Source organism: Archocentrus centrarchus, chromosome 10 (assembly GCF_007364275.1).
Source record: "Archocentrus centrarchus isolate MPI-CPG fArcCen1 chromosome 10, fArcCen1, whole genome shotgun sequence".
Taxonomy (NCBI): Eukaryota; Metazoa; Chordata; class Actinopteri; order Cichliformes; family Cichlidae; genus Archocentrus; species Archocentrus centrarchus.
In genome coordinates, this window is record NC_044355.1 from 3,644,064 (window position 1) to 3,670,331 (window position 26,268).

At 38.9% G+C, this 26,268-nt stretch overlaps 3 protein-coding genes across 4 annotated transcripts; all 3 read left to right on the top strand.

Moving 5' to 3' along the window:
• Nucleotides 1-3,563: 3,563 nt before the first annotated feature.
• tmem33 (transmembrane protein 33) lies at nt 3,564-9,120 on the top strand. The gene is made up of 8 exons (XM_030739180.1): nt 3,564-3,685; nt 5,043-5,110; nt 5,904-5,998; nt 6,112-6,299; nt 6,666-6,733; nt 7,157-7,290; nt 7,850-7,933; nt 8,121-9,120. The coding sequence occupies exons 2-8, from the start codon at nt 5,063-5,065 to the stop codon at nt 8,248-8,250; spliced, it is 747 nt and encodes a 248-aa protein (XP_030595040.1). The 5' UTR covers nt 3,564-3,685; nt 5,043-5,062; the 3' UTR covers nt 8,251-9,120.
• A 1,160-nt stretch (nt 9,121-10,280) lies between these two features.
• bbs7 (Bardet-Biedl syndrome 7) lies at nt 10,281-17,153 on the top strand. Its single transcript, XM_030739701.1, has 19 exons — nt 10,281-10,725; nt 10,819-10,884; nt 11,622-11,684; nt 11,765-11,940; nt 12,030-12,216; nt 12,317-12,386; nt 12,485-12,592; nt 12,982-13,112; nt 13,299-13,383; nt 13,552-13,654; nt 13,756-13,948; nt 14,076-14,150; nt 14,258-14,326; nt 14,448-14,587; nt 15,368-15,532; nt 15,696-15,805; nt 15,884-15,987; nt 16,453-16,576; nt 16,698-17,153. The coding sequence occupies exons 1-19, from the start codon at nt 10,690-10,692 to the stop codon at nt 16,829-16,831; spliced, it is 2,139 nt and encodes a 712-aa protein (XP_030595561.1). The 5' UTR covers nt 10,281-10,689; the 3' UTR covers nt 16,832-17,153.
• An 863-nt stretch (nt 17,154-18,016) lies between these two features.
• Nucleotides 18,017-21,444, top strand: ccna2 (cyclin A2). 2 transcript variants are annotated; one of them, XM_030739702.1, is made up of 9 exons: nt 18,017-18,154; nt 18,268-18,684; nt 19,128-19,386; nt 19,479-19,585; nt 19,755-19,978; nt 20,058-20,262; nt 20,378-20,491; nt 20,660-20,793; nt 20,896-21,444. In XM_030739702.1, exons 2-9 carry the CDS (start codon nt 18,472-18,474, stop codon nt 20,945-20,947), a joined length of 1,308 nt encoding a protein of 435 aa, XP_030595562.1. In that variant the 5' UTR covers nt 18,017-18,154; nt 18,268-18,471; the 3' UTR covers nt 20,948-21,444. The 2 variants fall into 2 exon arrangements, with proteins under 2 accessions (XP_030595562.1, XP_030595563.1); XM_030739703.1 differs by having other exon boundaries at nt 18,115-18,684.
• Nucleotides 21,445-26,268: the final 4,824 nt, after the last annotated feature.

Consider the following 26,268-nt stretch of genomic DNA (forward strand, 5'->3'; position numbering starts at 1 on the left):
ATATAATATAAATATTATTATTCAAAAGAAACCTAATCTAAAAAATCCGCCAAAAGAACAGAGACTAGAGATAAAAACAGGCACAACACTGAAATAAATCATTTAAATAACTGACAAGCTGCTGCAGATAAATGGAGATGCAAATATTTGAGAGCCTTTTCCTTCAACCCTGGAAAAGATCAGCGGGTTCCAAAAAGTGCACCTGTCCTATTTTTATTTCGGCTTTCTGTGGAGTTTTAAAGAAATGAAATGATATCTCCGAGATGTGCTCGGTTATAAACGAAATTAAAGGTTCTGTTAATTTTTATTTTTATAAGTTATACAATTTTTTTTTTCAGCCTGAAGAACTAAAGACACAATTCGGGTTAATCAGTGCGAATGGAGGTTTTACATCCACCATTAATCATTGCAGTCATCGTGAAATAAGCTTGAAACCATTCTTAGAGAAAAAAGGCCAAAGAGGCTGTTGATAACTCGCTTTATTGTTCCTTGAACCAATCTGAGAGAAATTCACCGTGTCCTTCTTTTCCTCCCTACCAAACCGGCTCTTTCTTAACATCTTCTTCCTCGCTTGTCCCCATTTTCATCCCCTTCCACGCCCTGTTTGTTTTGGCCGAATAGATCCAGAGGCTGAGATGGAGCCATTACAAGCGCATTCCTTTAAGCATACACGACTGTTTATTTCTTTAAGAAGCCTTTCACTTTGGTCTGTCACTCACTCTCCTTTCTTTATTCCGCCCTTTTTCTCTTGAAAACTGTTGAAGAAGATTTGAATGAAAAGATTAAAAGCGAAATAAAGTGAGCGCGTAATGCGTGAAAAGGTGTCGCTTCATATCAGCGAAGACAATAGATACTGTTGTTGATGTCAGTGCCTGTAAGTCTAATGTCTTTATACTTTTCCCTGTTTCTGAGAGCAGTAGCTGCCCTTGACAATAATTTTTAAATTAATAATAATAAATACTTTTATAATAAATAAATTTATATAAAAATATAAATGTAAATTTAAACTGCAAAGGCCCGCATTACGAAGGAGGGTTCATTATCTGACTGGCTGGCTTCCGGGCTGTTTATTTAAATTTTTTATTTTGATTTTATCTTTGTTTACACTTACGCTGTTTGTGTTTGATTGTTTTTTTTTTTGTGTTTTTTTTTTTTAGACAGAAAGTCATATCATATTTTAAGCTGCCGGCTCCTAACCCACAGAACAGAATGCAGAGAGGAGAGAAAAATCTGGTAAATTGCTCGAAACTGTGAGTTTGTTGGTGCTGGTTTTTGATCTCAGCGGGTTTATACTCACATTAAAATGATCGACAACAGTTTGGCTTTAAAAAGAATCATGATAAATACTCTATTTAAATATGTAGTAGTAATGATATCCAAACGATAAAAGAGAGATTTAAAGTATCTGCACCTTTGGTAAGCTTCCTCGAGTCGTTCTGGTCTACCCAGCAGCAATGCGGGACTTTTACTGGCATCATTAACGTCCCTGTAGTCCCATATGTCTATAAAAGCATCGACGTTATAATTTTTGTGACATATTTCCTCTCTGCAAAACTGATCAAATCCCCGCACCATTCTTCCATGGGAGCCCGGCCAAATTAAAAGTTGGTCAGATAATGTTGGCTCATTTAAATTCTCACCTTGAGCTCTCTAGTGACTGGTAATGGTCCGAGAGGAGCTGACGCCTAAAAAAAAAATCATCAAGGTCTAGTCTCAGTGTACGCTACCGTTTGGAGAGTTCTGTCATGCCCAACGACGAAGAAAAAAGATAAAATAATAATAATGTTTTGAAGCAGGCAGGCAGAATCATCAATTAAACATAGAAAATGCATGCAAGGCAGGGCGCTGCAGCCTTACTTACTCTGTGCTGTGCTGAGTCTCCGCAGTTTAATTACAAGCCCTAATTTCCAATCGCAGATAGTGTCAAAAAATCTGCGACTATTTCTCAGAGATTCCCTTTAACAAGTGGAAACTTAGTGTCCTCCTGCACCATTTTATACATGATGAGCCGTCAGTAATGGGATTATTAAACAAAAACGTTTCAGGCGCTGGCGTTAACCTTTTTTAATGCCTAATTAGGTTTTGCAAAGAAATAATTAGATTCTACAGTGCTTACACTGCCTATATTTTCAAATGGCATCTGCAGCAAACACATCATCCTGCGACACTCGTGCCAATAATCTGCGGACATATGCGCCACAGCAGCAGTCAGATGTAAAATTTTAAAACATGATGGGACCAAATAAGGTGCACTTAAAGCTAAAATTATTTTCAAGCACATGCTATGGGCCAACCTGCAGCAGGAAGATAGTCTGGTCAACTGCGCCCCCTTGCGGTAGAAGCATTGAGGTTCACCATTACAGCAGATGTTTGGATAAAAAGAAATAAGAAATTCTTGTTCTTGTTGTCTAATGAAAAGTCTAGATTGCTTACTATTCTTAATCCACGCAGCACAGTGTTTGAGCAGTGCTGAGGCTAAAATGAATAGCGTAAAGAAATAAAAGAGAGCTCTGTGCGATCTTTGAAATGGGCGTTGACCTTGACGCAGGCGCAGTTTTTCACTTAAACAGAGCCTTTCATCGTGCCGCACAGGAAATGCTTTTTAGCAACACGAATATCATTACTAATTTTAGATAACGTTAGACTTCCTTCTCCCTCTCCCGTTTATGTGATCGCTTTTAATAGCATATCTGTGGTCCACTTTTCAGCACACATACTGCACCTGGTGTCTCCATCACATATTATCAAGCAGCAGAATGAACAGTAAAGATGTGAAACGTTCTTGTGGTCAGTAGTTATACTTATGTAAGTGGGCTGCAGGGAGGGCGGATGCTCCTGTAGTGCTGCAGTTTACAGGCTTTATGACGAGGCGCTTATCAAACTACCCTTTTTCTATTCATAGAAAGATTTATAGAAAAGGGTAATATCATAAATTAAATATCTGGGGTAGAGTTGTTGAAGCACTGCTCAGTAGTCTCTCCGTGGTTTGCCCTGGATATTTAGGTTCTGGGCATTTTACTGATGTAAATCTGCTTTTAATGCTTTTTTGGTTTTTAAATTCGGTGTTTGGTTATTTTGTCACGTTGTATACGTGAAGCCTATGTTATAGGTAAACTCGTTAAAATGCGCACAGCAGAATTATTAGAGCTTTTTTTTTTGTTTTTGTTTAATTGTTTCAGTTTGAGTTTAGGATTTCAATATAGTTTAGTCTTGGTTAGTTTCCACTGTGGATTTGTGTCAATTTGGTTTTAATATTTAAATATTTAAATTTAAATATTTAATTTTAGTTTAGTCTTCATTAGTTTCAATGTTAGTTTGTTAATAAACATATGCACCAGGTTCTGCTAACACTTTTTAGATATTTCAATTCTTTGTTGTTGCTCTTTTCTAAAGTATATATATTTTTTATTCTATCATTTTCTATTATTTTTAACATTTTCGGTTTTTTATTATCATTTTCTAAAATGCTTTACCACTTAGCCTTCAGTTTTAGTGAACAACCAGATAATCTTGGTCAAAGTTGTTACATTTTACCTTTTGTCCACTAAAGGGAACTTATCGCGAGAAGTAGCTTACTTCCCGTCTTGCGTTAGAAGGTCAGGTGATCATTTACTAGAGTGCCGAGCAGCTCCCTGTCACATTAACCGGTTAGCACGCGGCGTATTACATCGACGCTGTAGCACTGGTAAGTTTATGCCTTATTATTACCACATATAAGATCAACCATAGCTATTAATTATGTAAAGTCCTCTTTAAACACCCGGGCGAGCTAACGTTGACAGTGTAATCAGGGCAGTATCCACGTACGACCTGGGTAGCAACCGTTAGCTGAGGCTGTAGCTGACGTGCTAGTAACGATGGTAACAGAATCTTCTAGACACACCTGCTGCTAAGCTGCGTTAGCATTAATAAAATACACAAGGCGCTGCTTTATGAGAATATACAGTCATCAGTCTCAGTTTTAGCAACAGCAGCTGGATATTTTAACCAATCGACGTCACGGTCTCTGTTATTAACAAGTATTTACCTACATAAACTAGTGCATTCGCCTTGCTAGCTACCGGTATATCTCCCCGTCATAGGAAATGATGACCGTAATTGTTGTTAGAGCCCATGTGCATTTTATATGCAGTTTATCCATATAGAGGTTAACGATTTAATCGTTCCGAATATACGCTGGTGAATAGCTAAACCAAGTTTTCATCTCCAGAATCAGTTAATAGGTAGAATCTGCGTGGAAGTTAAAGATTTATCAGTATATGGTGATAAAATAACCAAGACGTGTGTAAAGCCAAAGGTGACCTCTTTAAATGCCCTTTTTTGTTTGCACAACAGTCCGAAACAATCCAGTTTAAAATAACAGGACGGAGGAAAAATCCTAGAAAGTGAAACACAAAAACTGATTGCTTTTTCAGCCTGAAAAACTCCAACTATTAATGTTATAAATCATTTTATCTTTACAGTCGGTTTAGAGTAATTGACAGATGACTAGTGGAAGTTTATAATATTCTACAGCTATAGCTATAGCTATGACTGTAGGTGGTATAATTTGTCAATGGTTATGTTTATGTGGTGCTTGAGTTTTCCAATTATAATTGGTTCAAAAGTCCAAACTGTATCAAACAATATTGATGCCTCATAGGAACACCTTCATCAGAATAGAATAGAATAAAACTTTATTGATCCTTTGCAGGAAATTCCTTTGTTACAGCAGCACAACAGACCTGAGCCGATGAAATATTTCACCTCTTTCTGAAAATGGCAGCACAGCAATGACAGCTATTGCACTGGACAGGCGACGGCCGTTCTCTTCAGGGAGCTGATAAAACACATGCCAGAAAGATAAAATCACCACTGAGGCGAATGTTTGGCATTTTCATCAGTTGTACGCATATAACCCTGTTGTGACCGCGTGGTTTAGCACATGTAAATGCTGCAAAGTATTCAAATTGTATCACATGTGAACTGTGACCTAAAATTTTATTATGCATGTGAAAACAGTCAGTATTGGTTTATAACTTGACCCATTTTCCCCCAAACAGAGAAACCCGCACCCCCAAAGATGGCTGATGCAAACCAACAAAACCCTCCGCCCCAACTCGGGCCTGTGGTAAGTTGGCTGCACTGACTCCGTAGTTCACATTTTCCAGTATTGTTGTACTTTAAGGTGTACTCTACTTACTGGACACACACATACTAGTGAAGAAAAAAACTCTAAACACACAAGCTTTTGTGTGTTTAGAGTTTCATCAAGAATTTTTATCAGAAATTTTGAAGAAAGCCAAGCTGGGTCTTGGCTAAGATTTAGGATATCTTGAGCCAACTACAGTATGGACATGCTAGGCCTAGTTGACACTGAACACGTACTATTTATTTCAGTGCTTTGGCCCCAGATTGATGCATTTTCTACATGTAATTAATATTATTTTATCCCACATTTACAATTTTTGACACCAAAAAGTGTGCGGTTATTTTTCCAGTCTTCGTCTTAAAATATGTTTTTGTTTGTTTTGTTAAAAATCAGAATCTGGTTCATACATATTAACATAAGCCATCTTTCAATGTTGATTGCAAGAGTTGGATGACATGTGCAACCAATCATTAACTTCAGCAACGAAAGCTGAATGAGGATGAGCAGAATAAATTCCAGCTGCCTCCTGACTTTTGAAGGCAGGGTGGTAAAATTAACTTGTAAATTGCATTAAGTTGTTTTCTGGTCTGGCTGGATTATGCTGGCTGCTGAGACAATCTGACTGATGGTTTAAGGTCAATAAATTATTACCAGGATTCATGAGAAAAACTGAGGATAGCCTTCAACTATGCTGTTGACAACAAGAGATTGATCAGATTTAATGGTGAATATATTTGTGTTTAAAACTCACAAATACACATTTTCTCTTTAGCAATTTCTAATGAGCAACAAGCTGGAAACTGCAATGTGGCTGTCACGACTTTTCACCGTCTACTGCTCTGTAATGTTCATTCTACCAGTTTTGGGGTGAGTTCACTGTGGAAATCCATCTAACTCTATAAATGTTGTTTAGCTTGAAAAGTAATTACAATCCAGCCTAAGAAAATATTTGAGTATTTGTCACTGCTTGTATATTTCAGACCCTATGCAGCAGCTAACTTCTATCAGAGAGCCTTGTTAGCGAATGCCCTCACCAGTGCTCTTCGCTTACACCAGAGGCTCCCACACTTTCAGCTGAGCAGAGCTTTTCTGGCCCAGGCTCTGCAGGAGGACAGCTGCCATTACCTGCTGTACTCACTCATCCTGGTCAACTCCTACCCCATCACAAGTATCCTTTCACACTGCATACAGAGAAAACAAATGGATACAACAAGTCTTTACAACAAGTTAAAATGGAGATAGCATTGCCACATAAATTGTGTCTTTTTTGGGTTTAAATCATAAAGAAACACTGCTTCATTGCTACAGTTTACTAATGATTTATTTACTTGTTGTTTAATGATAGTTTATTAGGATTCCTCAAGGGACCTTTTTAAAGATATCCAAAAGGATTCAAACATGGAAATATTACAAATCACTTAAGTCTTAGCAGTACAAGATTTAGTTTTTCTTAGTCACAATAATTTTCCCTTACTGCTATATTATTTTGGGAGGGATTTGCCCCTTTTTGTTAATCCTTGACCTTCATGTCCAGTGAGCATCTTTCCAGTTTTTCTCTTTTCCTTGCTTCACGCAACTACATACACAAAAAAAGTACTTGATGTAAGTATTACTCACTGCCATGACTGATTAAAAATTACTCTGAAAGCAATTTTATCATTATTTAGCCATAAGTAGGGATATTAGTACCAACAAAACTGCCATGGCTGAGGCAGTAGCGCAGGTTTGTGGTTTGATTCTCACAGTGGTGACAGAGCAGCACCTTTTACATAGCTGCTCTGCTCCCCTGTGTGTGAGAGAGAGTGGTTAGGTAAATGAGAAATGCACTGTTAAGAACTTTATAAACTGCTACTGTGGCGCTATGAAAGTGCAGTTTACCATTAAAATGCAACTTAAAAATGTCAAAGTTAATGACTGCAAAAATGTTTTCCTTTAGCTTTTACTTCTTGTAAATTCTGCATCTTTGAAATTTTTGATTTGCCAAATCTTTGATTTCACTTGGTGACTCTTTGTTTTGTTTTTTAGACCATGGGCCCAAACAGCATGATGTTCATTCGGGGCCTGTTGGACAAACTGACATCCAATCAGCAGAACATCCTGAAGTTTATCGCCTGCAATGAGATCTTCTTGATGCCAGCCACGGTTTTCATGCTCTTCAGGTGTGCTCATGTCTGAAGTCAAGGATGTCTTTTGTGAAGACCCATTGCGGATCCCGAATTTAGTCATATGTGAACCTTGATTTGAGGCATTGATTGTTTTGTTGTTGTTTTAATCTCTTAAAATTGTCTCACTAATTTAGATCTTATAAAATGCAGGCCATTCTTTTTACTCTTAATACAGAGAGGCCAGATAGCCACTCTTTGATTGCTTTACATTAAACTAATTCAGAAGCTGGGGGAAAAAGTTTAAGCAGTTTGTGTCACTCATCAGCAATAAAAAGGATTAATGTTTAATTTTAAAGAACTAATCTGGGAATCAGAAAAATCTCTTTCTCCTAAAAATAAGTCAATAAATGAATTGATGTTAGTTTCACTCTGTAATTTTCCCCTGATCATCCATGTTAGGCACCGTGCCTGACCTGCAATTTCAGAACCACTGCAAAAATTTGCCTTTTTTTGCAGATTAAATTTATAGGAACAATGAGCAAATATTTTCAACAGCCTCCATTTGTGTATTGTCAGTTTTCATATATTCATGTCAGTAATATTTTGTCAACAGCGGCCAGGGGAGCCTATTGCTGCCTTTTATTTACTACCGATTCCTCACTCTTCGCTACACCTCCAGAAGAAATCCATACTGCCGGTAAGATTTGGGATTATGCATTATTGTCTCATAGTCACATTTTGGCTCAGTGTTTAGTGCTGTTGCCTCACAGCAAGAGAGTCCAAGTGTGGAGTCTGGAGTTTGCCTGCTCTGCTATTCAGAAATTACAGTGTTAGGGATTTACTTCTGAGATCATCTGAGTTAAGTACTTTTCTTTCCACCTCAGCACCTTGTTCACCGAGCTGCGAATTCTTCTGGAGCATTTCATCATGAAGCCTGCCTGCCCCGCCTTCTTCAGGAGGATGTGCCTCAGCAGTATCGCCTTTATCAGCCGCCTCGCCCCCACGGGAGTCTGATTACACTACGTTTTGTTTTCGTCATGTTATGTTTTTCAGTAAGATGTGACTTTGATGGGGGAACACTTTGCCATCAATGGAAGGAGCTGTTTTTTGAATGTCAACTTTAGTCTGTGCTCCAACTTTTCTGTATATCTGAGTACAGTTGAAGACCAGCCGGTAATGCACTGAAGTCTCATGGTTTTCCCATCCTCTTAATGTGACTTAATTGAAGCGGTGGACACCCTGTCGCTGTTACCTTCACTGAATGGAGCACAATAGATTGGCATCAGCTGTGTTCCCTGTTTATCAGCTGTTCTTTCCTTTTACGTCTTATTTATTCATTAAAATGGCTTATTCTACTATGAAACATTAATATTCTTAGATTAGTAAATTAATGAACACGTGTTTATACACAATTGATTATGGTCATTTCTTTAATCATTGTACTTTTTCAGTTTTCACCTTTTGTCTGATTTGTAAATGGAACAATGCTCTGATTTGTCTAAAAGCCTAATTATTAAATATATTCTATCAATGCCATCAACTCACCTTTCAGCAACATGCAAAATCCGATGTAGCTATGATGTCAAAATGGGTGTTAAACTGAGAACTTACTCTGCTGTATTTTATACAAGATTTTAAGGTACCGGATGTTCTGCTGTATGATTCACAAATGAAATAATTTTCACAAAGCATGCCATGCTTGTGAGTGCACCCTGACCTCATTTCTCAGTTTAAAAGCTGTTTTGATTTTGAGTTGTTCATTTCATAGTAGGCTGTAGGTTTCTTGCTTAATGCATGTCCTGCTATGTTTTTCCTGCCCTGTTAATTGTGTTTATTTGCCTATAAAGACAAACTACATTTTTTTATAATGAAAATAAAGTTATCTCCTGAAAAAATACAGTATCAAAGAATGTTAATTGAGTTTGGTTACTATTATAATAGTTCAGTGTGAACAAATCCTAATGTAAAGATTTTATTCATATGCATAGAAATTCATTCCTAAATTTGATTTAGTATTAACTCAGGGTGAATTACTGGCTTTCAGCTCCATCTAATGCTATTGTTCACAGATTATTTCACACTTGTTATTGTATATTCATCACTGGAGAAATAGGGATCAGTGGATAGTCTTGTTCTTTGAGCACATTGTTTTTAGGTCTAATATGAAATCACTTTAAAACAGTGTCATGCACATATTGATTAAATGTTCTAGGGTTTCCACCGTGTCATATATATCAAGGGTGTATTTACCAAAGGACAATTTAATTTGTGATATGTATAATTTTAAATGAGAGTTCTTTGGTTTTGCGAGCCAACGCGTTTGTGAAAGAATAAAAACAGAAATCTATAGTTTACAGTCAAGAGCTTGTTCTGTCCATTTAGGTTCAGACATGACTACTCTTGAAAGAAAAACAACTTTCAAGGCAATTCTGGCACGAAAGTTGGGATATATTTCAGTTTCTCTGAAGTATGTGCCAAAATAAAAAATATATGTGCATAAAAATGTGGCAATAACTGAAGGCCCTTCAGGGTTGGCATAATAAATGTGTGACTGTGATTATCTGGTGTTTTATGTTTAAAAGTGGAACAAAGAGGCTCTGGATAAACAGTAAATTTTGCCTTTCACGGGAAATATGTTTCCCAAAATCAGAATTAAAGATAAAATCCCCAGAAACTGGTACAGACGTTGAAATCCTTGAATAAATACTAAATGGTTGTTTCCAGGTGGCTGGTGGGAGTTTTCACATTAGTGGCGGACTTGGGCGCACTTGTGTCCACTTTTAAAATATTATTTTAAGTATTAAGTATCTGCTGCGCTATTTATTTAGTTTTTACCAAATAACGTAATTTGCTGCTGTATGTTGCATTTTGCTTTAAGTTTTTTCTACATCAATATTTTTCTACCAGCTCCAGAAATAACTTGAATCGTGGATGGAGTTCGTCGGAGTGAGCAAGCCAATCAGAATCCAGCTTCAATTCCCGCGATTCGCTCTCAACCAGTGGAATTGCAGCTTTGTAAAAACCTGCAACGTTGCCATTAGCAACGGCAGCTGCCTACGTTAAGTCCCCGAGTGCTGCAGAGAGCGTTTATACCTGATATCAGCGTTTATAAAAGAGAATTTATCCGCGTTCTGAAACATCGACACACACAACGACTCGCTTCGTGTCCTTTGCTAAAGATGATTTTCGGCCATCGAAGACCGCGTGCCACTAAATCGTGATACCCAGTTAGCTCTGATAGCTAACGTTAGCACGTCCAGCTAATCTCCTTGCTTTAGATAATCCCAGTCTCAACTAGCATCGTTATCATATTGGAAGTCGGTTGGACGTTTTTCTAGCAAAGTGTTAATGGTAAAAGACGCCTATGGACCGAGACTAATGTCTGGATAACCTGTTTGGACTATTTGCAGCACTTTTTCCTCCCCTTAAGTTAAACCACAGTAGAGAAAGAAGATGGATCTGCGCCTCAATCGAGTTGATTATATTCAGGTAACACGAAGTAGAGCCGGTAGTGTGTCGGGCTTATGTTGTCTTTTATATTGATTTTAAGGTTTAAAAGAATCCCTTCATTCTGCCGCTCAGGTTGGTGTGACATCTCAGAAAACTATGAGGCTGCTTCCTGCACTGGGAAAAAAGGCAACCCAAAAGGTATGGTTTATGTGCCATAGCAACCTAAACTAATTCAAATTTGTGGTAGTATGTTTTGATGACTAAATCCAGAGGCTGTCCTGTTTTTGCTGCAGCCTGTAAAGGTTTAAAAATTACTAGTTTTATTATTTAGGTTTTCTTGATTTAACTGTAATATATATTTTGTTTATTATATGGTCGAAATTCACAAGGACAAGCATCGATTTCTGTTAAATAATGAAACACAGTGATTGTTTTAGAAGAGCCCTTCAAGAAGCAAGTCGTGCCAGACAACAACACATCTTGGTAAAAAGCTGGGCAGTTGTTTTGAAGTCTCAGTTTAATTGAACAAGGAGACATCTATACCTTCAATTCTAATGGAAAAAACTGCATTATAGTCAGTCAGATATAATCAAAACACCTCAAACATTTGCTGGCTTTGCTTCAAAAAATTTATTTATTTAAGAAGTATTTTTCCAGCAGGTTGTTTATACATGACATGCATGTTTGATTTGTTTTCTATTAATTTACTGGAGAAAACTTAAAAAAGTGTTTTTTGGGTATACTGTCAAGGGTCGTATCACCATGTGGGATAGGTGCTTGGTCAAGATCCCCTTTATATGTTGATATTGGGCTCATCTTCCAGCTGTGATTCCTTCTCTGTCTCTCTGCCTTTGCTGAAATCACCCACTAAACCAGACTAAAAATTTAATCTAATAAATATTATGGTGTTTGATTGGCGTCTCCTCATGTTTCAGGTTGCTATTGCCGATCATGACGGCATACTCACATGTTTTGGCATCAAGAAAGGGGAAGCAGTGGTGAGTTAAGATTTTTCTGTCATTGCTGAGAATAAAAATGAACAGCTTCTAAAACCAAGACTCTTGATTCTGTGTTTAAGCCTGTGTTTAAAACACTTCCCGGGCAGAAGATAGCCAGAATGGATCTTGGAGGCGCTGTGGGAACTCCCCAAGAGAAGATCTTTGTCTGCTCTGGTTCTCAGGTCCGAGGATTCACTAAGAAAGGCAAACAGTTCCTCACTTTTGAAGCCAACCTAACCGAGAGCATTAACGCCATGTAGGAAACATGACTTTTCATTCTGATTTTCACTGCTCAATTGATCTGTGCATAGTTGTGTGATCTTTACCCCACTGGGTCTTTTCCAGGCATGTCTCAGGCGCTGACCTTTTTGTGTGTGCAAGTTACATCTACAACCACTACTGTGACTGCAAAGATCAGGACTACTACCTCTCTGGAGACAAGATCAATGACATCACATGTTTGTCCTCAGAAAACCTCACTCACCTCATCCCAGTCCTGGCATGCCAAGATCGAGTTCTCAGAGTCTTGCAGGTAGACTAAGCTCACATTTACTGTTCTGATTTTGAGATGTTCTTCCTCCAGTGGTCAGATGAGAGATATTTTTCCAATTTTTTCCAATTTTTATATGTAGAGATCTGAACTTGCCTATGACATTGAAATTCCTGGCCCTCCTTCTGTCTTGGAGCTGTATAAAGACAATGGCAAGTTTGTTTCTTTGTCTGCTGCATACTTTAACTATAAAACATTAAACTCCCTTATACATACCATTTTGAACTTAATTTATTTTATTTTTATTTAGGAGAGGAAATTCTCTATGGAACCACAGATGGAAAAATAGGATTGGTTGAGATAGGTGAGCGTTCAGCTGCAACCAAATGGGAGATTGACAATGACAAGAAGAAAGGAGGTATGTACAGAAATGCATTGTTACCACATGCACACCCTAATAAAAGATGGCCATAGCTTCCAGATCTGAAACATGAAGCCAGTGCAGAGGTGGCTTCAAACTGCAATATTTGCACTGGCCACCAGGGGGCTCCTTTGGTTTCAAAATGTCCTCTATAAAAGTCTTTGTGAAAACAGCACTAATAAGGTCCCTATCATAGTGGATAAAAAGTCTACTGTATGAGTGTGCAGTGCCCCTCATTTATGAGTCCCAGCCTAAAAATTCCAACATGATAATGGCTAAAACACTTTATACAGAGTTTATGTTTCCAGTGTCTAAACTGACACTCATGCATACCAGGTGATGACTTAACCTCTGGCAAAACAATTATTATTTCTGTCTCCCATCAGGAATTCTTTGCATTGACACCTACGACATTATTGGTGACGGAGTGAATGATATCCTGGTGGGCAGGGATGATGGGACCGTTGAGGTCTATGGTTTTGACAGCTCCAATGAACCCACATTACGCTTTGAGCATGTGAGCATTCAAAAACTCACTCTCCATAGAATTACTGTGTATAGAAAACAGTCTGCCTTATCACTTCTTCATAAACCTAGTCACCATTCAAATAATTGTTGCTTGATTTTCCAATAATAATCTATTTTAGTATTGAATGATTGACTCACTTCTTAACTGCCAAATTTTCCCCTTCTATCTTTCCAGGTATTGTCAGAGAGCGTGACCTCCATCCAGGGTGGTTGTGTAGGGAAGGAGTCTTATGATGAGGTTTTGACTGCCACCTACACAGGTTAGATGAGAATTTCTTTCACTTAACAGTACAGCTCCTGTATTTCTTTTCATTGGAGACACAATGCTTGCCCTGCTCAGCTTTGATTTGTATTTTGTCACTGTTTAAAAGAGGAGGAGCAGTAGTACTAGGCTGCCTGAAATGCACTGTTTTCCTCACCTCTTACAGGATGGGTGACTGGTTTGACCACCGAGCCCCAGAAGGCAGAGGCCGGCCCTGGCGATGAGGTCAGGATGAGTAAGGAGACACAGTCTAAAGTAGAAGCACTCAGGTATCAGCAAAATCATGTTTGTTTCTCTTGTTCTTGTGACTTTGATTTACTGTGAAGTATAATTTCAAAACAAATGTGTTAGTAATATTGTTGCCTTTTAGGGCAGAGCTGGAGCAGCTGCAGGTCAAAGTCCTGCAGGGACGTGAGCAATACCAGCAGACCTCTCAGTCAAGCACGGCTGTCTCTGCTGTCCCAGTCTTCAGCATCAATGACAAGTTCACTCTCTGCCAGGACGATGCCAGCTACAGTCTCACCCTAGAGGTGCAGACTGCCATCGACAACCTGCTGCTGCAGGTACATTCGGCTATTATACCGCACTGTTACAAGAGAAGTTGAGAAACCTAAAGAAAAGTACACCTTTGATTCCGTGTTGCAGACATAAGCCAGCAAAATATCACTATAAGTTTAATCTTCTACACAGAGCGATGTCCCCATAGACCTGCTGGATGTGGATAAGAACTCGGCTGTTGTCAGTTTTAGTGAATGCGACTCAGAGGTGAGCTCCGTAAACTGTTGTGCACACAACAAACTTTACAAACAAAGCCATAAAGCTGCTGCTGCTGCTCTCAAAGACCTCCTCACACTCTCATTTTATTTGTTTAGCAGCCCAATGGGAACTTCCTCCTGGCCACTTACAGATGTCAGGCCAACACTACCCGAATTGAGCTCAAGGTAAGTAGCACATGAAACTGTGACATTTTACAAATGGCTACACAACCCACTTGCCTCAACTATTTGTGGTGTGTGTTGCAGAAGAAATAAGATGTTTGATACATAGCAAACTGTTCCCTAGGTGAGGTCCATTGAGGGACAGTATGGGACCCTGCAGGCGTATATTACCCCAAGACTACAACCTAAGACCTGCCAGGTCCGCCAGTACCAGATCAAACCTCTGTCCCTCCACCAGCGGACTCACAGCATAGACCAAGACAGGTAATGTGAGTAATGAAAAAAGAATGAAAGGAATTTTGGATTGGTTTGAATTTTGAAAATAGTATTTTCCAGATGACCTAAAGTATATTAAAGTTCTAGAGATGGGAATTGAAGTTTGGTAATCTAATTCTGTTTTGAAACTGAACACAAATGATAGTTTTGATGGTAAAAACTTATTATTAGCTTTGTGAATTCTTCCTATTTTTAGATCTATGGGTCATAACTAAAATATGAGTGCAATATAAGACACCAAGTGTGTAATTTGTCGTGCCTTACTGTGCTAAAGAATCCTGAATTAAAAAAAAAATCCTGGATCCAGATCTGAATTCACAACAAAAGTAAATCACTTTAAGTCAGGCTAAGCCCACCTCTGGTGAAATTTACATGCAAATCCATCTATAACTTTTTGAGCTACAGTGAGTGCACACCTACAAGCTGACAGTTCCTCCCACACTATGCATGATTTCCTGGATCCAGAAGGACATCTGGAGATTAGTAGAGACTATGATGTCTCCCAGTTTTTTATTTTTTCACTTTATTATGTGTTTGTGGTGATACGCTGTGGAATTTCCAGCCTTGCTTCCAGATTTTTCACAGTGGTAAAGCAGTCACATAATGTCCTTGGTTGAGTTTGAAGTATGTGTCATCAAGATGCTGTGGTGCGCTGTTAATTGCAGCAATGTAGAAATATTGTAACACTTTTCATTAATCAGGTTTTCCCCTTTTTTGTCATAACATCATTTGTTCTCTTGTCTCTTTTCCTTCCTCGCCTGATTTAAGGCCCATGAACAGGCTGAGTCTGGTGGGGCAGTTCAGTTTTGCAGAGATCCACTCCTGGGTGGTTTTCTGTTTGCCAGAGGTGCCTGAGAAAACACCAGCGGGAGAGAGCATCACGTTTTATTTCCACAACACGTTCCTCGGCACACAGCTTGAAGCCACCTACTGGTAAATGCAGGCACACAGTAAAAAGGCCTTAAACTTAATACACTGTAAGTTTATGACAAGTTTAATGGGCACATGAAGTGTAAATTAATTATGCTTCTTGGAAAAAGTTTTAAATGTTAAATATGTACATAGTATAATATATTGAACCTTCTTGTATTCACAGCAAAGGGGAAGGTCACTTCAAGTCTGACAACATCTCTACCATCTCCATACTGAGTGATGTTCTGTCTAAAGAAGCTACCAAGAAGAAAATCAATCTCAACATTTCATATGGTAGGTGTGTTATTGCTCTATTTTAATGTTCACTGTTTCTTCATAGAAGAAATAAAATAATGTGTGTTAATCTTCCAGATATCAATGATGACTCTGTGAGCCATACCCTTAAGATGATCCATCCAAAGCTGGAGTACCAGCTGTTGTTGGCTAGAAAAGTTCAGCTCATCGACGCTCTTAAAGTAAGTGTTAGTTTTTAAAAAAAGGAGGAACACCTTAGAGGAAAAAAAAACAGAAAGGCAGAAAGAACTTCTTCTTGCAGCCATCTTGCTAATGCCTCAGGCACTTATTTTGGATTATTATCTAAATGAAAGGTAAAGAGCCATAACTCTAAACTAGCATAAATTGCACACATAGAATCAGTGGTTAACTCTGATTAAAAACGGCTTCAAAAGTTTGGTAAGCTTTTTAAACCTAAAATGAGGTTTAAAAAGCTGTAATTCCCACAGATTATACTTCTATTACACAGGCCAAAGTTTCACAATTATTTCCATTATAGCTGTACCAATGCACTGAAACTGTTGCAAACCTCTCCTGTGCAACAGCACAATCGGCACATATGTTTCTCTGAGTGTCATGTAATGTAGCTAGCAATCTTTGCTTCCCATCCCAACATGCATCACCTCCACTTTCTCTGTGATCATCAGGAGCTTCAGGTTCATGAGGGGAACGCCGATTTCCTCATTCCAGAGTATCGCAACATCTTGGATGAATCGGCTAATCTCCTCGATGAGTACAAGAAACAGCCAGCACACCTTGAAAGGCTTTACGGTGCGATTCATCTGACTGTTCGTCATCATCACTGCACTTTATTGGCATTCTTATCGTGATCCTTACAGTATTAAGATTGTTGGTTCATGATCATTAATATTGTTCACTCTCTTTCCCGTAGGAATGATCACAGACCTCTTCATCGACAAATTCAAGTTCAAGGGCCAGAATGTAAAAACCAAGGTGTCCTCATTGCTGGAGATACTTGATAACTATGACTTAAATTTGCTTTTAGATTTTTTTAACGAGGCATAAGCTTCAGATAGGATAGATCAGAGGGTGTTCATTTACTTGTCTGTGAGGGTTTGTGATATTTTTGTATGTTAACATGTTTGTTTCATGGTAATATCTGTGTTAATTATGTATATTTAGTTACTGTTTGTCATAACTACCGAGCACAATATTTAAATATTTATGTCTGAAAGCAACTGCTATAAAGTTGCCAGTGAATAGCTGACAGCTGACATTTGAAGTGACCAAATATGAGGCTGTTAAAGTCACATGTAATGTATATTTTTATGTTACGATTTTCATAGGACTGTGATGTTCATCTCTTAAAATAAAAATGAAATGAGAACTGCTGTAAGGATTCATCATTCAGACGACTGATGCTACTACAAAAATCAACTTGTATAGAAGGAAGAATACAGTGAACTCTGAGTAACAAATATTTTGTAATTTTTCTCACACCAACCACTGAAGTCTCATTCAATAAACTGTTACATCTACTCTACCATGGCTAGAAAAGTTATACATGTTACCTTGCTTATTTTTTTCTGTTATCTGATACGCCGAGTACCAGAGATAAGGTGCTGCAAAGCCATACCGAGTCACATCAACTTAATCCATTTAATTTCAAGGACTGATGATTCCAGAATACTTTCCCCCCCACAGAATTTGTATTTTTTGCTACTTTGCACCCGTACTTTACTTTGTGTTACCATTTATTTGGTATTCAGTTTCCTTGCACCTTTAAATTTGACATACAAGTACTTTATGGAATATGAGGCAGAGGTAAAAAATTACCAGTATTCATAGTCATTCATATTTTTTATAGTCATATAAATGTTAAACAATCAGACAAGCAAATATATATAATACACAAACATGCTGCATACAGAGGACTTTCTTCTGTAATATTGTAAGTATATTTTGCTGATAATATTTTTTGATTCACTGAAGTACAATTCAGAATATCGAACTTTTACTTGCAATAATACACTCAAGGGTATGGCTCCTTTTACTATAGTTATTGACGTTTTTGGTCCTGTGATGGACTGTCAACCTGTCCAGGTTGACAGGCGATAGCAAAAAAAAATATGAATCAATTATGTTTGTATTGGCTGAACTGGCACAGCTGACTCCTTTAAAACGCGATTTTACGTTCAAACGTGGGGTTTTGAATTTGTAATTAGAGGGGTATTGTACTCTTCGAGCTCCCGTACAACCAACACGTCACTGCCTACGCGGTCTCTGATTGGTCCGTTTCAATCCTCGCGGGCTACTTGAACTGAGAGAACGCAGCAACCTCTGCAGGTTTTTGTGTAAATGGACCGGGGTTAGCGCTCTTGTTTGCAGGTTAGTCGTCATTTTGAAACCGGCGCCTTATGGCGGCTTAAATTCATGTTTTCAGATTGCAGCTATCCTACCGCCAATTGTGCATGCCTTGTTTTCTGTCTGTTTTGTTTTAGTACGGAGGTTCCAAGTGTCGTTGCCATCTCAACAGCTTAGTTTTGATTGTGAACAATTCCTTAAGCTTCCACGGCAAGGTAGCTAATAATAGCCGCGATACAAGTGTCCATACCTGATCTTTTTACCCAGCCACAGTTTTTGAGTGCTCGTTTCCCAAGAAGACAAGCGCACAGCAGTTGTAGTTAAGCTTCTTGGAGGGCAACATGTCAGGCGCTAACAGAACAGAGGGAAGCGCGGCTAATGACTACCACAACCAGGAAAATGTGCTGCAAAGACTCAGAGGCTCTATCAAAGCCCGTCCTGTGGCTAGTGAAAACCAAGAAAACCTGCCCCCGAAGCAAACTGCCAACAACAGGACCGTGCTGGGAGCCCTGCAGAACAACCAGAGGAACATAACCCAGCTAGGCGGAAAGCAGGTAACAATGCTAACTGGTGTCTGCTTAGCGAGAGCTGCTGTTGGCTAGTGATAGCCACAGGTTTTGGAGCTAACAAAGTTTAGCATCCCACTGACTGCTAATAATACCCACTGCTTTCCTGAAGGTTTTCATTTTTAATAAACTCGCAAATGTAGGCTTGCATGCTCCTGATTTTTTTTTCTTTTTTTTTCCCACCAGCTGTCCGCCATTTTAACAACATTAACTTGGTCAGTTATGCATTTAGCTGCTTCAGACAACAGATTTGTGTTCTTGAGGGTACTTTATGAACGTTTCCCTCTGGCCATCCAGTAACTACATCTAACCACTAATTTCATACTACTTATACTCTATAGAATACAGACTTGTAGTATTTTTGTATTCTGTCCTTATGCAGCAGTCCCCACCACCACGAACCATGTGTCTAAAGTTTTCTTTGCTTCTAGGAGTCGACAAAGTCTTTGTCTTGTAAAACTGAAGACTTTGGCAAAAGCTGCCTTGATAAGCCACCGGCCAAGCAACCCGCTTTCCAGATCCATGTCGACGAGCCTGATGGAGCCTGTGTCAAGAAATCCCAGCAGGCAGCTGAGAGTATCAAAGTAAAGCCCACAGTTGATGAATCCCCACTGGCAATCAGTACTGTGGCACGGCTTCGGCAGCCCCTTGCCACCATTGACTTGCCATCAGCGATGGATGTCAGCTTTGGTGGGTTTAATTTTTTAAAGGAAATAATTAACTTTCAGTTACACAAAAAAAGGCTGTGGCTTTTCACTGTACTAATGTGAAACTCTGATCAGATTCTCCGATGGACATGTCTGTGATTGAGGGGGAGGAAAAAACAGCCAATGTAAATGAGGCCCCAGAATATGCAGCTGAAATCCACACCTACCTGAGGGAAATGGAGGTGAGAAATTTGCATATTAATACTGTTTACTGCTTTAGCAGTAACAGAATTTGCTGGCAGTGCTGTCGTAATGTATCCCCTGGCAACAGGTTCCTAACTTGACCTTTAAAGATGGTTATCTGATTCTGTTTGCAAATGGGTTCTTTATAAAGGTATTGTCACCCCACAGGTGAAAACCAGGCCTAAAGCTGGCTACATGAAGAAGCAGCCTGACATCACAAACAGCATGAGGGCCATTCTGGTGGACTGGCTGGTAGAGGTTGGAGAAGAGTACAAGCTCCAGAATGAGACTCTTTATTTGGCCGTTAACTACATTGATCGCTTCCTTTCATCAATGTCTGTGCTAAGGGGCAAACTTCAGCTGGTTGGGACCGCTGCTATGCTGCTAGCTTCGTATGTACCATTTGCACTTCTACAAAATGTTTCAAGCCTAGCACTTTGTAAATATTGAGCCTGTTCCATTAACATGCAGGAAATTTGAAGAGATCTACCCCCCAGAGGTGGCAGAGTTTGTTTACATCACAGATGACACCTACACAAAGAAGCAAGTGTTAAGAATGGAGCATCTGGTGCTTAAAGTGCTCTCATTTGACATGGCAGCACCAACAATAAACCAGTTTCTCACTCAGTATTTCCTCCAGCACTCCATTACCAAACAAGTAGAGAGCTTGGCAATGGTGAGCATGTAGTTTCTATAAAATCTTAAATGGTCTATTCAATGCACTGTCTAAACTGTTTTTTTTTTTTTTTTTTTTTTGTTGTCTTTTGTTCCCTTGTCCTCTCTCCCCCAAGTACCTTGGGGAGCTCAGTCTGGTTGATTCAGATCCTTTCCTGAAATACCTGCCGTCACAGACAGCAGCTGCAGCCTACGTCCTGGCCAACAACACAGTGACTGGTGGCTCATGGGTAAGCTCCCTGTAGCCAGTGTGCAGTTTTGTTAAAAACTGCATAACTTCAATCTACTCCTGTAATTTGGGTTTAAAATATTTTGACCATTAAGCTTCGGTTTCCCAGTTGTGGGAAACCGATGTGTGTGTTTGAACACACAAATTGACTTGCGTTTGTGCTCCTTAGCCCAAGTCCTTGAAGGAGATGACTGGCTACTCACTGGAAGATCTGATGCCATGTGTTGAGGATCTTCACCAAACATACCTCAGTGCCCCCCAGCATGCGCAGCAGTCTGTCCGGGAAAAGTACAAGGGCTCAAAGTAAGTTGGCAGCAGACTTGCTCTAAGATACTTTTACACAAAGAAGTGAGCACTCATGCCTTTTCTTTTCTTTTTTTTTTTTTCTTTTTTTCCAATTTTCAGGTACTCTGAGGCCTCAACCATCAACGCACCAACTAAATTGCAGCTGAACTGATTCCTCATCCCCCTGTATCCATGTTGTCATACCCCTGTCACTTAAAGATGTGTGTCAGATATGCCCTGCTCTTTTTGGAGTAGTGCTAGGTATTTTAGATGTTTGTTTTTTTTATATATTTTTATATTAAGCCCAAGATTCATGCCACACTACAATTATTGGCAAATCAAGCAGTTTTAATCAGACAAACTAAAGGTCTTATAGCACTCAGTGTGCTACTTGGATCTTCAGTGTCTCTAGTTGATCTGTAAACTTAAACTCAGAACTAACTGTGGCCTTTTTTCAAATTTTTCTGGCTTAGATTCCTAAGCAGTTGCAGGTTTACCCTGTTTTTTTTTGAGGTGTAACCTTGAACCGTTTGGCCTCATGGATGCAGATTAAAGTTTGTCTGTCATGGAGTCGTGATTACGCTGGTGTCTTTGAAGTTGAACACACTTTGGGACATCTTCTGCACTAGTAAAGTGTGGCTCTTGTAAATAAAATTCTTTTAAATAAGATTTCTCTGACTCTTTATCAACACACTGTACTCAAGGGGGCACCAGAGGACAAGTTATGGTCTTGCATCAAACTAGGAACGTGGACCCTGGTTACATTGTTCTAAATGAAACAGGGTTGGAGTGTTTGTATTAAGTATGAATTAAACTATAGAAGATTGAGCAAGGTTAGGTTCAGCTTTTGCCCCAAGATAAGGGCTTTAATCAGTTTTATTCAAGTATCTATACTTCTACCACTAATGCATTAAATTCTATGTATTTGAATTAGTAATTATAGAGGAACAAGAAGTATTTGGTTTGGAAATGCATGAAGTTAAAAGAAATGGAAATATCAGAGGCCAGAAGTACCTCAAGGAATTAAAGGGGCAAGAAAATTTGTTCGGCAGTGGCTCTTTCAGTAATGCTACAATCCACTAATTGTACAGGTGGATGGTGACCATGAGTTTTCCTTTTTTGGTTACACAGGCTAAAAATTGTTTTCCAGTTGTCATTCATCATACTTGATGATTATCTGAACATGAGCCAAAGTCAGCCAATAGCATTGAAGGCATTGCGTTCTCCCTCTTATGATAAATTGGGAGGCTGGCTTTGTGCGAGGAGTATGACAGGAGAGGGGAAGCAGAGCACAGCTGCAGAAAGGATTTTCATCACTTCATCTCAGAAGCATGGGCAGCTCAAAGAGCATGTGTGCACTCAGCAGGTTTCCTTTATCACTGACAGCACACACTTGTGACTAACAGGAGGATTTAGCCATGGAAACAGATGGGAATTCTATAACATAGCCTGAACAGTTGGATACCTGGCTGAATAATTACTTCTGCCTCTACAGCACAGCATCTTTTTTAACTCCCGAGAAGATCTAACTTTGTTAAAGAGCGGAAGTGTGAAGGGTGGCTTGCTAACCCCATGCCTGCCCCCAGAAGATTTCTGGTGGCGTCCACGTCGCTGCCCCTGGCGCTGGGCTGGGGCTGGAACTTGGGCTTGTACGTGGGGATGCTTCTCGGTCTCATGATGCTCATGATGCTTCTCCTCTGGATGCTTCTCAAACAGCTCAGGAACTCAGTGGCAAAATCGATACTGCAGCCTGTTCGCTCTTTTAGGCAGCCTTGCTTTGAGCAGAGGTTGGAGCGTGTGTTGTGAAAAATGGGATAAATCTGCTAAGACTGCCAGGACTGAGGCTTGTTGGCGTGCTTGAATGTGCCTTTGTAGAATCATGTAAGAAAATGACTTTAAAAATGATCTGTTTTGGACTCAAATGCTGAATCTGCCTCACAAAATAAAAGCTCATGATCTTATTTATAGAAACCACTGTTTGTTCCTTTATCAGCTTTTTGTTGCTTATTCTCAGAGAAGCGTGAAGCAGGGGGGCTTATCTGTGTTCTCTCTAAGTAATTAAAAATACAGCTAATTTTATGCAACAGCTATTAAGTGTATTTACACAGGCATAGCTCAAACATCTAAACTGCTGAGTAAAAGCAGAAGCCAAGATTAAATCTGCATCCTGATTCATGCTGATTAAATCGGTGCATTCACTAGGCCAATTTGCACTCCTGTCATCTCATTTTGGTGGATTGGCAGGAGGGATATTAAGAATTTCTGCTAATGAAATATTAAAAAAAGGTGCTGTGTTACTGTGTTTTTAAATAGTGTACATATCAAGGGGCAAAGTAGCATGAGACTTGAGGCAAAAAGCTAGACGCAATGCCTTTTAACATTTCTCAGGGATTTAAAAGTGACTAATATACCCGACATGTGAGGGGGTCTGGGTGTCTCACACCAGCAGAACACTTGATAGATCCAGTACTAACATGAAATCAGCAAATGCATGAATATATTTTGGAGGAATGATGTTCATCACTTCAGCAGAGTTCCAGGGACATAAAGAATAAGTGCCAAGAAAATACAGCTTTTAATGTGCTTTATTTTTATTGCTCTTCGGTCATTAGTCAGGGGAGGTCACGCAGCCTTTGAATGATTGAACAGTCTCAAAAGGATCAATATCCTGTTAACCCAGAGGAGAGCATGTTCATAACACAGTGACAGCTGATCTCCTCATACAGCAGCACACTCCCATGGTGTCTCTGTTTGATGCCTTAACATTGTTAAGATTTCAAAAGATGTGTAAACACAGCATACGTCTACATCACCTTTAAATTTTAAAATGCAAGTCAATTAATTTGGAGGTTTTCTTGTTCGTACCTTTTTGAGTAGAAATAAATAGAAGGTGGTAGTATGGCTTTGTTATCCAGCTAATCCAGCTACCAAAACCTCTAAAGGTCGCCTATGCAGACATACTGGACGTAAAAATTTTCTAATGTAGCTCTCTGCAAAAAAAAAAAAAAAAAAAAAAAGGGGGGGGGGGGGCATATTGTTCCAAGGTGTCAAGCTATTTCTGTAAATACTTTCTCTGAGACATGTTTGAAAACACTTCAGCATCTCTCAGCTAATTTCACACCAGTGAATCTTAAGGGATTCCTCTTTGACAGATTCAGATACAGGCTGTTTCAAACTAATGACAGTTTGTTTATCTGCTCCCTTCAGCTGTAAGTCAGAGCTCTGGCAGCTCAGAGTTATTTTGCACATGTGTTTTTGAGCTTAAAATTCTCCTTTCGCAGCAATAATATAATGTATTTAAATGCAACATTGTGCTAAAAACTCCTAGCATAAATCAATCTAGATAGGGAAAAAGTCTAAAGGAGCATCTTCTGTGCTGTAGGTTCCTGCTGGGTCCACCCTGCAGACAACAGAGAGGTAGACTTTGGTCAAGAAATAATCAAACCTGATCTGATGAGAAAGAATTCTGCTAAAAAGAGCAACAAAAATGTTGAATCTGACTCATCTTCTGAGACTGTAGATACACTTTTTAGGGAGAGGTGTTCAAAACACCTGCTCGAAGATAATAAAATATAAATTAAAAGAAGATCAAAAGAAGAAAATACCATTTTATAGCACAGATCTTGTTCTTTTTGTTGCTGTTTTCAACATTTGGAAAAGAAAATATAAATAATTCATGAAAATTGATTACCTGTGAAGTGGCTACATTAGTATTTTGTATAGTATATTCTAAAGTGTTTTCAATGTGGCGTGCCTACATAGTTTTATGCTGGTGTTTAATTTTGATAGGGTAGCTTAATTTCAGGACACACACACACACACACACACACACACACACACACCATTGACTCACTAAAAAAGGAAATAGATTTGTGTAAGACAAGTCTGCTCTCAAACATAACGGCAGTGTTTTTGTTCCTAATTGAAAATGCAGGCTCTAACTCCTTCCCTCCATTGTGCCTTAAACTAGAGCTATAGATGGTTACCCTATTAAGAAAGACAGTTTATCTGCTTTTCTAACATTTTATGATGTACATGCCTAAAATGGTGTAAGACACAAGATGATGTATTCTTTGAGCCTGGCCTCAGCAAAGTGGAAAGTAGTAAACAGAAGTGAATCAGTGCCGGACCTTTGATTGATGATAGACCTTATTGTCTGTCATTCAGCGCTCGACATATTGAGCTGTAGACGCACAGCTCTGTAACGCAGCTGTCGCAGGGCGCGCCGCTCATGAATGAAAACCTCACAGTGATTTGGTTTTAAAGCTGACACCTCGGAGAGGGTAGTGGGAAGTGAAACCAGAAGTCAGCAGTTTGCAGGATCACTGACTTGGATGATAAATAACTCAATAGATGTTTCCTCATATATAACTAAATTGATTTTGAAATCCATATTTAATTTATGATCTTTGAAAGCACAGTTGACAAAATGATCTCAACTCAAGGTCAATTTGGTAATTGATTGGAAGGTTTTGAATCTCTCACATGATTTTCCTGTCACACAAATGGTAGATGTGAGGTTTTATTGCTATGGTCTTTTATTTATAGACAATATGACAAAGTATGACTTGACTAATTTTGATTGTTTTTATATTAATCTTTTAAATACAGGAAATCAGTTCATTTACAGGCAGCAAAAACACCTCCATCATATGACATCTGAACAGGTTTTGTGTCACTGCAAATTTGAACACTTTGCAAAGGAAAAAGTTGTGGCCCGTCTCATTTGGGCAGTAGATTAATTATAGTGGCTCCACAAAGCTAATGACGTCAATGAATTTTTTTAAGACAGCCAAACTCATCCATCAAATTGTCATTCATAGGAAATTAGAGGAAAATGGCCTGGAGACTAGGATTTAATGTGTTTTTTTTTTTATTTTCATCCTAATAAAATCAATCAGAAGATTCATTCCATGGGGCAAAATTGATCAGTTGGTGAATAAAGTTATGCTATTGATCAAGAGGAAGCTGTCTTTGCACTGTTGATCTTCGAGGGTACGGACATCCGGCAGTTGGCTGCTGTGTTGCACTGTTTACTGCCCAGTGAAAGGAGCAGTAGCTTGTTCCTTATGAGACAGGAGCAAAATGATTTTTGAATGAATTGTGACTGTGTTGGCGTCTGAGCTAATGAGTGTGGTGACTGACCATTAATGATGTCCACAGAGAGCTTAACGTTCCCTCTTCCATATTTTTTTTATTGAATAAAATTGTGTGCACTGGTACACAAAATACAAGAACATCTAGGGCCATCGTCCAAAGAATTTATACGATTAGATTAATTTAATTTAATTTTTTTTAAAGGCGAAATGTCGCCTCCTGCTGGCGATTAGATGGTATGCAGGTGTAATACATTTCCACACTTCCTTTACTTTTCAGACCTGGAAGTTACATGTATCTTTTATATATAGTTAATGATCTAAACAATTACCAATCAGTATATATATGAAACTGTTACTTAAGAAAAACTGTTTATTTTTGTGAGAAAGATGTTCA